Source organism: Lepisma saccharinum, chromosome 8 (genome assembly GCF_977018435.1).
Source record: "Lepisma saccharinum chromosome 8, izLepSacc3.1, whole genome shotgun sequence".
Lineage (NCBI taxonomy): Eukaryota > Metazoa > Arthropoda > Insecta > Zygentoma > Lepismatidae > Lepisma > Lepisma saccharinum.
Window position 1 is genome coordinate 8738481 of NC_139236.1, and position 12735 is coordinate 8751215.

At 39.0% G+C, this 12735-nt stretch overlaps 1 protein-coding gene across 1 annotated transcript in view; it reads right to left on the minus strand.

The window, feature by feature from the left end:
* Dpp10 (Dipeptidyl peptidase 10) overlaps window positions 1–12735 on the minus strand; it is a 283634-nt gene that overhangs the window by 73425 nt on the left and 197474 nt on the right. The window contains exon 7 of the mRNA XM_083126292.1: window positions 3929–4095. Coding sequence (XP_082982418.1) covers window positions 3929–4095 — 167 coding nt within the window. The remainder of the gene's footprint in view (window positions 1–3928; window positions 4096–12735) is intronic.

Consider the following 12735-nt stretch of genomic DNA (forward strand, 5'->3'; position numbering starts at 1 on the left):
GACGAACTGCTGGCACGAGTTATGGTCACTGCACAAGACATTGACGGGACACCAGGTGTGATGGAGCAAGTGTACCGAAACATGATTTTTCGGTACAATGTGTGCAACGACGTTGGTGGTCATCACATCGAACCACTGTAGTTGAGCAGTGCCGTATGCGACGCATCCAGTCAGAAGACAGAAAAAAATTGTTGCGTTCCACTGATGAGACAGGTGTTGGCATTGTTACCAAATAAATTTGTTTCGTATAATGGACTGAGTCACACTTCATTCACCTCTGTACCTTAAGTAACACCTCATTTGACATGGTTGTAATAAATGATTACACATTTTGGGTCATCAGGTGATCTTCTGACGTCATGTACCACCTACCCTGTTGCATACCAACACAGGCACATCCAACACATTGTATGGTTGTAACATGGAAACGGTACGTTTCCGGACATGGGTTACTATTCCAAATATTGTCAACTCAGTCCCCTCTCCTACCCCTAGAAATTTGTAAGGGGAATTTCCGAGCACCCTGTATATCTGTATATATATATATATATATATATATATATATATATATATATATATATATATATATATATATATATATATATATATATCTGTGTGTATATATATATATATTAAAATTGGATATTTATTTATTTTCTTTTATTTGCTTAAAAGAAAAATTTGTAATGCGAGCGCAGCGAGAAAAAAATCAATATCTTTGCAATGATATTGTTTTAATAGGGCGCAAATACTTTCGAAGGAATCTCATGCATCCTTATTAGAAGTAAATTCCAATGTTTTTCTTCTTGCTGTTCGGTGCTCCCTCCCCGCCCCGCTCGCGCCTCCCCCCCCCCATCTAGCTACGGCTCTGCTGCCACCACATGAAAGGTCACACATTTATCAAATTAAGTCTTTCTACGAACTTCTAATTTTTCTACATAAAATGAGCAGAATTTTTTTTTGAAAAAGCTAATTACAGCTTCTCTTTAAAAAAGAATTACAATGTTATAATTAGTCTTTTCCTCCGTGCTACAGAATTGAAAATAACATCATCGGTGTTATTTTAATATTCGTATGTATGTACACTTAACAGTACAGGGTTCATTAGTCAAGGATCTCCCGTTGAATTGAGAGGACAATATTTCAACTTCCTTAATGTTAAATACATCCTCTCGGGGTAGCCAAGATCACCAACAATTTGTGCATATTTGAGTACAAGAGCTTGTCACAATTTTCTACTGCCTACAATTCAGAACCTGGACATGTCTTTTCAATTACTGTTTGCTACATTCTTCATTCATATTTGAAACGTAAAAATATCAACCAGGCCATCCAACATCTTGGCACATTGTTCAAATGAATGAGGAACAGGCACTTCATATTGGAATAAGTTGTTGCAATTTTTCAATGTTTTGACTGTGTTCAGAGGAACTTTGGTTCATTTCTACTACAAAATGGTGCACTAATGGAAAACAGTAAAGTTTCTTCTTTAGTGTATACGATTTCACAAGTCACCCTACTGAGTACTGATACTTTTCTGTCCACCTTATTATTTTACTTCGCTTTTTGTGCCACTTTTGGCTAATTTCCGAAGATCGGGATGAGTGATTGAGTGATGACATGATGAAATTGATGAATGGACACCCACAAACGCCAGTGCCCATTCCGGGTTTCGAACCCGGGACCCAAGATGTGCTAACCAGGGGGAGGGGGCTGCTCCTTTGAGACGACTCTAGAAGGAAAACATATAACTGATATGATGGTCTCAATATTGCAGAAATTCCATAGAAATGGGCAATAGTGAGGGTTAAAATATGGTTAAAATATGTGTTGAACAATGTACAAAAATTGCTTTTGGACACTTTTCTGATTTTTTTTATGTATCTCACCCTCTTAATTCTAACACCCATTACATCAGCACCATCATATTCTTCACTAATTATTTTTTTTCTAAATCCACACCCACCCAATCCAGAGAGAGTAGAAGTACTAATAGCTGAAGCTAACCCAGATGCAGTTACAATCTTCAATAGGGTCAAGTTTCCCATTCCGATCTAGTGTTTGGAAAATGGTTTATCGACTTTCGAGATTATCAAACAGTTGGGAAATTTCAAATTATCAAAAAATTAGAACGTCTTGAATGGTAACACCCCTTATCGGGAACTTCTAATGAAATTATAATGTTCGCGCTATAAGTTCATAAGCAGCTGCCTCGGGCAGAAATTACATGTGGCATTATAGAATTTGTGATATGTCAGGAGTTTTCTGAGTATTTTACAGAGAAATTCCGAAACTATCAGGAAATTGCAGACATTTGGTTTGCAGTCCTATATGGTGTGTGGAATTATTTTTTTTCCCATCCCTATCCCGTTCTCTACGATTGTAATTTATGATAACAAAATAAATCTGAAGAATTTTTTAGGAACGAGTCACTGCACATAGCGGATAGAACAGGCAATCTGGTAATTTTACTGATCCAAAGGAGGAGGGGGTTGAACCCGTTGAACCCCTTTTAATACGTCCACGTGTCCAGGAAATTTAACACTGGATTTGGAAAAAAATCCCAAAGAAATTAAATGTTCTATAAATGCCCAGAAATGACATTATCAAAATTGTGGCAAATAACCGCCAGGTTAAAAATTTGCATCTTTGAAGTCAAATTGGAAAATTAGAAATTAATGAAGAATAACATATTTTAAGTTCCCTGGAATCCGGGAACTTCGTTCTTCAGGTTAAAAGAAATAGCCACCACGTTACAAATTGGGAAGAAATGGAAAAGATGTGAAATTTGTTAGATATGTGCAGAAGTTATTATATTTATGCATATTTATTGGTAAATTTTTATTTGAGAATGTGAAATGTGGTAATATATGTTGGGACGAACATCGAACTTTCAAGTACAGTTCTCTTCACGATCAAGTCGCCGTGGAGCGAGGGCTAGCACGCCGGGCAGTGAGAGCGCGTCTCCCGGAATTTATACACCCAGCTTTACGCTGACCTTGGCACTGGATGGGCCAGTGCTTCATTATCCAGGTAGCTGGTGTCTACTTTGCACGTGTTTGTGAAGTGTTAAGGTGTTAACAAGTGTTTTAGATTGTTTGGTATTAACGTATTACTCGTGCTCTCCTGCAGTCCAATAATACAGTACAACGCTTTCAGTACAATTTTAAACAAATTCTTATGTACAACTCTTACGTTATTACGAATTCTTATAGGGAAGTTAGAAGGCATTTTTGCAGAAGAATTCGCAGATATTCCTGTTCCACACAGAGAGAGCGTTAGAAAACTTGTGAACAAGTTTAGGGAAACGGGGGGTGTGTTATTGATAAGAAGCAAAGGGTGTGTGCTTACTGGGGAGAAAGTAGCACGTTGGATACGATTGAAACATAGTCCTCAAAAATCCCTCCGGCACCTTCCACAAGAAATACACATTTCCATGACGTCTGCTGTCGAGTTACCAAGCTCTTGAACCTAAAGCCATACATTAGAAGAAATGAAAGAAAACATCAGGAGAGAAACTGAATCGAAACTGATACGCGTTAGTGAAAATTTTCTGAAAAAGAAAAATGCAATAACTGTGCGGATGCAGGACATTTGCAACACCTTTGTTTACAGTGTATTTATGTGCTCATTTTAATTGTAACTGTCAATGTAATTGTACGAGCTTGATTCATTACATAACTAGCGGTTATGCCGGTCAAGTTTGCCAGCAGACGCGCCCGCACTTCCCGGCGCGATAGTCGCCGTTCCACGGACGACTTGACAGTGAAAAGCACTGTATCATTCTACAGTAAAATATCTCCCTTGGCAAGGATTGTCTAGAAAGTACGTACGTTCTACAATTGGATACCACAATTTCTACATCATTTTTCAATCAGTTATTATATTTAAGGATATTAAAAGATTTATGTAATTTAATTTTACGTACTTTTGGATACCGAAGGCTCCTTATATCGGGGTAGAGCTTCCCTTCCTCCAGAGCGCCGTACCAGGGGAACTTGATCTCCTCCACCTGGCTATCGTTGAAGCTCGCATACAGGATCATCTGGCCATCGTCAGAGCTCCAAATGGCGTGGTTTCTCCCTAGAAGCTCCTCTGGAAAGAAATCAACAATTCGTCAGTGTTTGGAAGTAGCAGTATTTTTTTGAGTAACGGTAACTGTAAATATTTACTTTTTGAAATGAGTAACTGTAATTAAGTTACTTTTTAAAACTTTTTAAAATGAGTAACTGTAACTCAGCTATTTTTATTAACGAGCAACTGTAACTGGTTACTTTTTAACTGAGTAACTATAACTAAGATACTATTAAAAATTATTAAATATAACTGTTATTTTTTTAAATGAGCAACTGTAATTAAGTTAATTTTTAAAATGAATAACTGTAACTCAGTTATTTTTAAAATGAGTAACTGGAACCGGTTACTATTTTAAATGAATGAATGTAACTTAGTTACTTAAGAAGAAGACCTTCTTAAGAAACACCCGTACAACAGACTGGAAAGGAAACATTTATTCGACAGAAATGTTCACAAAACTTCATACGGATGAGAAATAAACTTCATAACCCCCCTCCCCAAAAACAATATGTTACATTTACGTCAGAATACGAATGTAGAATACTAGATGTGTTATTTGAGTGCATTGAATTTAAGCTTCAAATATAAGGGATACCCCTTACTTAAAAGTGGCAAATGAAATATGTGAATATGAAATATTTGGTTTAAATTTACATTTTAAATACCACCACGTAACATCAGTATTTTTGGTAAAATTTAACGAATTTCATGTAATAACAAGTCTAATTGCTTTTTGTGTGCCAATACGAGACAGACTTGCTGAGCAACTGCATCTTCCTGCTGGATTCATAACCAATCAATTTACATCATAAGTAGAAACCGGATTTTAAAGGGCAGTCGTTTTTTATTTTTATTTTTTATTTTTGAACACGGATCATGACAACAGAGTTGACAATTATCTCACCAACAAGATTAAATGGTTTTGGATTCCCATTTTTTCCCTAGTTCAGTTCACATTCCTTTTTTTCCCTTTTTTTAAAACATTTGCTTTCCGGTCTCTTTATTGACTACAGTCGGGACGCGCTAGCAACCGGCGTGGAACCACCCGCTCTGGTAGCGACGCGCAGTTGCCGGATTAACCTACTTCAGGATTTTCGCGAGACCACAGAAACGCGTGTAGGATTAAACATCTGGTTAAACAGTCAACAACGGGACACTTCCATTGTTCTCATTCTCAGCAAAAACAACTGATTCTTTAACTACTACTTCTGTTCTTTCATTCATTTTTTTATGTTTTTACATACAGGTAGATCGAAGCATTAATTACACATGTACCTGTATCATTAATGTTTAGGAAATCGAGCAATTGCCAAGCGTTTCGTTGTAATTAATTGAACTCTGTATTGCCAGAGCCTGTATTATCATGTAGCTTCCCAAATTATCTCACTTCACGCACCCACATGTGCCTCCCCGATGGTACAGTTGTAGGGTAAGCGTCGTCACCTTGTAATCAAGTAGTGCTGGGTTCGATACCCTGTCGAGGCACATAGTGGTTTGGATCCCACTTCTAACTGTAGGTCCATTCCAGATTAGCCGTAGTGTGCATGAAGTGAACTTTAAAACACCAACTCAATCAATCAATCAATCAATTCACGCACAATTTATTTGTTCTTGATAAATTCATATCTGTAATACAGTAACTCAGTTCTGTGAAATTCTGTATAAAAGGTAAATTTTTGTAGGTTCCGCAAAATATTATTTAAAAAACGTGTTAACTAAACGAAGTTGTATGTAATTTGTTTATACGTTATTCGCCCTAATTTTAAAGAAATACATTTCATTTGTACGTTCTGAAGCTTCAACTATGTCACAGAAGTATAAATTCCATGTCGTTACAAAACAAAGGGCGAGTTTCGTATACAAAAAAAATAGGCTGGCATAGCTGCGGTCGGTATTGAGTTGTGACAAATAAGGCAAAGAGAGGCGGCATGAAATCAAAGGAGAACGATTTGCCACAGTTGTTCATAACACAAGACGCATTTTCTTTTGTAGGTAATTATGATACGATACAACACAAGTAAAAATATGCCGGTAGCTGATGCTTGCAATGTACCATAATAAAAACACAACAGAGGTTCTTTCAGTGAAGGTTTTCGGTTGCTGTGTAGAGCAGGAAGATAAAATGTTTCATGCTTGCCAGAATGTAAAATTCACACGGGAAGTTAACGTTAACATTGTAACGATTGATAAATTTTGGTAAATTTCTTTATTATTCAAATTACTTGTCGATAGCCCTCGTATAAATTCTTTTGTAGTCTAATCTTTTTGAATGTATATTTTATCCTTGTTAAAATTGTAACGCAGTATCTGCCAAGCGAAAAAGAACACAAAGCAAGTTGAAGCTTGCATTCTTTTTCTTTCTTATCAACAATGGGTTCTTTTTCGTTTGGCGCTGCGCGGTTTTGTAAATAAGTTTAGCTACAGCGCCTTGAATAACGTAGTGTGGAAAACGACCCAAGAAACTGGTTCCCCAGACGGATGAGAAACATAGATGGCAGTGCGATCAATGTCGGTGCTAATTTTCTTATGAAAGTAATGCGACTTTGTTACTTTTTGGAATATATGATGTAGATTTGTTTGTCTTGAAAGGCAGCACGTGAATTGATGGAAACAGTTATATTTGTGGAGTGATTTGCAGGCACGAAATGGCATTAATTTGGATAGAAAAGTAAAATAAAATGAATAAATAAGTAGCATGCGTGCGTAACACAAGAAGAAACATCGCAATGTGATTCCGGACGTCAGGTCTTGGACTGTGTATTAGAGTTTATTTTTCTATGTTATTAGAATATAAATAGTATCCTGAGAGATATTTCATACCGAGGCGACAAAACACAAGAGTCGCTTGAAAGCGAGCAGTCGGTAATCAATGCAGCCATTCGAACCGTAGGGACACAAGCTCTGACTGCACCGTTTTCTCAAGGAGATTTTAGACCAATGCGACACGCGACAAACGATACGAGGATTTCGACACGGGTCCTTTGGTCCAAGGCAACTTTCATACCGAAGCCAGACGCGACACATGTCACTTGGAAACGAGCCAATCAAGAGCAACATTTCACATTGTAAAGGCATGACGTGCAGCACAGGCCAGCGTTCGGTTGGTGAAATCCTCAAGCGATAAGTGTCGCGTGCCGCTTTGGTGCGCAATATCCCTAAAACAAGACACTCATGCGCGAACAACAAACCACGGCAACATGTTGCAAGCTATTGAGGAAATGGCCCAGTTTAAGCGACGCACAAGCTAGAAAGCGACACGAGTGTCTTATCGTGTCGTCTAGATCTGTTGTTGTAAAGTGCGGTTTATCGTGTCGCCTATCTGTTGTTCGCAAGCAACGCTTGCTAATAGACTGAAGGCACCATGTCGCTTGTCACTTAGTTGGGAACTCCCCCTGTAGCGCGTCGCTTCGGTCTCAGCACCCTTCCTTTAAGGAGCTTTCCGACCGAAGTAACAAGTAGCACGCGAATAAGCCATATGAACGTGTCGTTTGCTGTTTGGAACTTCATGTGCAATGAATGCAATTTTACAGTCTGGAAGTGTGTGTCACTGGTGTGACAGTGTGAACATCCCGTGTCGCTTGTCCCATTGGTTTGAAAGTTGCCTTACACTCATGTCGATGGCACTAAGAAAGTTTTGTGGGGTTCTCCTTGTCATATCATGCAATCATCATTATCATCATCGCCACGATTAGTTTAAAGCGGAAGAAAAGAGACAGTAAATATCAAAAATACAAATGCTTCAGTGTGTATATCTTTAAAAGAAATGATGATGATGATAATAATAATGAACCTAATTCATACACAAAAATTTAGTTGCAAAGAGCATTCCACGCGTATTTTTTCTCCTGTATTATTAACGAAAGTATGACGATAGCAGGACGTGGTCGACTGTCTAGAATGTTCGTTAATATCTTCGCGACCACTGTACCAAATATCATAGCAATTATCACATTCATCGAAATTCTTCATGTAAAAGAATCAGACGTTGCAGCGAAAACTCCATTTAATTCCATTATAAGCAGACGAATACCAAGCACCGGATCCAACACTAGCGCCTCTAGCGGATCATTTTCGAGTGGAACCATCCAGAGAGCGCAGAACCGTGCCGTTTCCACACTACATTATTCAAGGCGCTGTAGTTTAGTTTTCATTGTGTTTCTCGATATGCTCTTTTTCAACGGGGTAATTGTTTAGGCTAAAAATAACTTTCAGTAAGTCCAAATCTTTTGTTCAGGGAATAGAATTGCGCAATCCCGCGAGTATAAATACCAGCCGTTTCGCTGGCAAAAGAATTAGTAAATCAGTATGTTCCGAAATCTTTAGGTGATTAAATCGCTTGTCGAGGTCCAGGGCTAGGAGAATACGGGTGTTGTGTGGGGAGTGGCTGGTCAGCTCTCCCTTTCACAATGTCCGAGGTTTTCCGTAAGCCGCCTTTCAGGATTTGTGCTGGTCAGCATGATCCTTAAAGGGGATTTTGGCAGGCTTATAAATAATTAATTCATATATAAATATTTAATCTTAATAATTTAAACTTTGAATATCCATAAATTTTAAATTCTGTCGAAGCTGGCACTGGTCAGTGTGGCTCCGATGTAAATTCAAATTAAATAAATTATGCTCATCAAAGTTAAACATCCTTCTCGTCGAGTAATTTTTTTTTCTGAATTCTCCTGGTCAGGAGGTTCAATTAAATACATTTGATTCTTTTTTAGTTTAATCCGAGAGCATACCTCTGGTCAGAGGGTGTCTTTTAAATCTGATAGCTTATGTAGTTTACATGTCCGTTTTAAAGTTTGAGTATCCGGAACGCTAAGGAAGGTTTATGGTTTCTTTTATTTAGGTTTATATTGGATGTAATTTTGAAACAGCTATAATAGGTGACCGGTCGAGTATATGCTTTTCTAGAAATTCATTTAATGTAAAAGTCTATTGTTTTGCTTTTGCAATGTGAGTAGCCAAAAAGGTAGACATAGAGTCCCCTATTATGTTAAGGAATTCCACGTGGACATTTGTAATTTGTGGCCGAGATATGGCTTTGATATTGGGTAGAGAAAGGCTCCCCTTTTATTTTGTTATGAATGTTTTTGGAGGTTGACCCTGAAGATGGTAGTTTACCTCATGAGTTCTAGAGAACATAATGCAGATGTGAAAATATGACAGAAGCACGAATAGAAATTTACGGAAAGATGTTATGCAAATTTTTCTTTGGTTTTGGTTAATAACACGTAGTAATTTTGTCGACCTTTAGTTAATAATTTGTCACCCGTTGTTTGAAACCAAGTTAAAGTTGTGTTAGTTCTGTGATGGGATATGGACATGCTCTCTGGGTTTTATGTTTACTCAATAGAAAGTTTTGACTATATTATGGAAGTCGTTATGATCTAAATTTTATCTTGGCATTGTTGTAGTTTTCCTTTTGATCAGAAGTTTGTATATTTTTCTTTTAACATAACTATGTTTGAATTTGTGAATAAGTTGATTAAGGTTTAAACGGAAAACCTTCTCTCATGTTAATTTTGGAAAGTTTTTTGGAAATTTGAGATGTAAATAAATTTGTAATCGTTAATGGGTATTTCCTTATAGTAAATTTGGTTCATAAGTACAAATTAACTGGCCTCCTTTTGGTTTGGTGAGGTGTCCCGCCGTCACTGGTCAGTGAGGCGGAGGCTTTATCAATCCATAAGACGTCAGTTTAGATTATGCTGATTTCGCTCGCGACTCGCATGCGTATCCTCACTGGTCAGTGGGATGCGGGTGCGATCACGATGGAAGTTTGTTACGGGCTGCTAATTTAATAACTAACTAATTAACTCAATTAACTCAACTGAACTGAGCTTAGCAACGCAACATCGAAGAATCGCTCGCCTCACCTGCTGGGCGAATTAAACATTACATGAAATATAATACGGTCAGGATAAGTGCCTAACAGTCGGAGTTACCGAGAATAAACCTAGGAGGATTTGATTTTAAATACCTGAAATGACGTTACATAATACTACGGTGTTTCTGAATATACATATATATTAAAGCACAGATAAATACACATTACATCTTGCCCTCTTTCACTCGATCTCACATTCATACTCTCATTCCATGGCATATGGCGACAATATGACAATTACAAAGGTTAGATTATTTACTACTTTGACCATACTCTTGCTATGTCTTGGCTACATTGCCTTTTACAATTTATCGTTTAGGATTTTAAGCATAAAGTGAATAATTGTTCCTTGTGCGAACCCCTTCTATCTTTCCTGAAGGTATAAATATATTCAATGAACTATTGTTTGCTGTTAACATAAACTCTCATCTGTAAATTGATTACTCCGCCAGAATACCGATGCCTAGGGATGCCATAGCACTGATTTAAGTTAAGCAATGATTTGATTTACGCAGATTCGCGGTAGATAGTCGTCATCTCTCTCACACACGCACATGGTTGGATCTTACCTTCGCTGCATTCCCTCTGACCTGGGTTGGGTGAAAGTGGTCCTACAGTTTTGGAAGGCCTCCACACTCCATTGTTGCACCTCCCGGTTATCCTGGTTGGCGAAAGTGGATCAGTCGGCAGCTCCATCTGGCATTATCGGATCCTGGCTTCACTCGTTCACTCCGCAGGGACGTCCAGGACGGTACACGTACACTGTCGACTCCATACGACAACTTGCGCAATAATAGGTCAGTTCTTCGCGGTCACTCGTAAGTACAGATACGTGACTTGGGCGATGAGACAAACATACGCGATGAGCCATTCGCGGTTTCACATGGATATCAAATGTTATTAACTTTTACTACTTAGGACGTTGTTTCGGACGATTGACACAGGTGGACGTGTCTGGCGTTACTCTCACATAACCACACGTATGTGCACGGATGCGTTGACGGCGAGGGGGAGAACGACCCCCTGGTTCTACTTTGCTCTACTCCATGGCTCTAAAACACTCACTCGAGGAAAAACAAATCCAGACCTCGGGTCCGATTGCAACTCGCAGCTGGGTTGTGCTTAGCTCACACTCCGGTGGCGATTGTAGGCAAAACTGTGGCAAAACTGTAGCAAAACTGTGTCTCGCTATTCCAAATCATCCCTTTTATTCCAGATTTGAACGTAGTGACGCGCTACCCTCTATGATCAGGTGCTTGTTTATTGTTTCTGGTGCTTTGACCGTTGTCCTCCTATCCTGGTCAATGCTCACTCTGGTCCTTAACCTCTGGTAGCAGCCCCTCGTGCAGAGATTAGGCTAACTCTTCCTCCATTGTATTCGACACGTTCCGAGAGGCCAACTCAGTAGGGTTCCGTCTTCTATTCAATCCAGCGATGAATCTTTAATAATCCATAACTCCCGTATTTCTGTTCTGATTAGGCTCAAATCCTGGAATCAGTACTTTCATGATGTGGTCTTCCGCTGGTTAAAATCTCATCCAATTCGGTCCATTGGTTAAGAAGTTGCATTTTTCTTGCTATTCCCATAAGAATGCATGTAAATCCGAATTCGGGCGAAAAACGGTGGTTGAGCAAGCTTGTGCTGGCTAAGACAGTTCGCTAGACACCTGTATTCGCGACGGATATTAATATTACCAATTGCAATTAATTCCTACTAACGGGCAATTAGATTAATTACTTGTCACTCAATATTTGACCGTTATAAGTTTAAGCGTAAGGAAGGTTACCTACTTTAGGGTTAAGGTTCTTGGTTAAGTAAACATATTTTTTTATTATTTTATTATTCAAAAGCAGACCCTTACCCGAACTTTGGGATGCGGACTCTCATGCCCCGCAGGAACTGAGAATTAGTCGTGGCATATATTGTAACAGAAAGATAATTGGTAGGCAGCGACGCCCGGTCTTGGTCTTTCGAGGGGACCGAGCCGGTGTGTTGTGTGCCTTGGCAACGGGCGGACGGCACTGTTTGTTGCAACCTACAAGAAACTTCAGATTCAAACTTCTAGATTCGTTAAATCATCACTTTACGACGGAAATAACATATATTAGCATACTGATACCTACGTGCTTAATTTCGCGTGACGCTTAATTTTTTCCCGAGTTTGCCAACAGCTGATTAGCCTGTCCGTCTGTTTGTGCGAACGTGGCAACGCAGACAACACCCAGCCACATGGCAGCCAACGAGGAGACAGAATTTGGTCACGTTCTGCCGTTCTGCGTTCTGATTGCATGCCACTTCTTATCGCGTCCCGACTGTAGTTTTTCAGCCTACATTCCTTCTTCCAACTTTTAAAAAACATCTTCCTTGCTCCCTTTATTGACAAGATATCAAATATTTTATACTACTTTCTTCCCCTGAACAATACATTGCACAATTGTCTATTCGCCTTCTGCCTCACCTTCCCTCCACGCGTGTTGGGAGTGCGTTGCAGCGATTGTTGAAACAATGCGATCTGGCCTTACGCAGCAACAAACGCATTGTAAGCGGCACGTCTGTTCGGTTGAAAGTGTACTTATCTGCTAGATTTAGACTTTTATTGTGAACGTTTTTAGAATAGTTGTAACTTTACTGTGTGACAGTGACGACAGTATTGAGTGTCAGTGAAATGACGAAGCCAGGTACAGTACAAGTGGCAGCAAGCTATGGAATGCTGTAAGCTGTTGCGAGGAAGATTCCATCGAAACGGATGGTAAGATTATTCGCTGTACTTTACCTT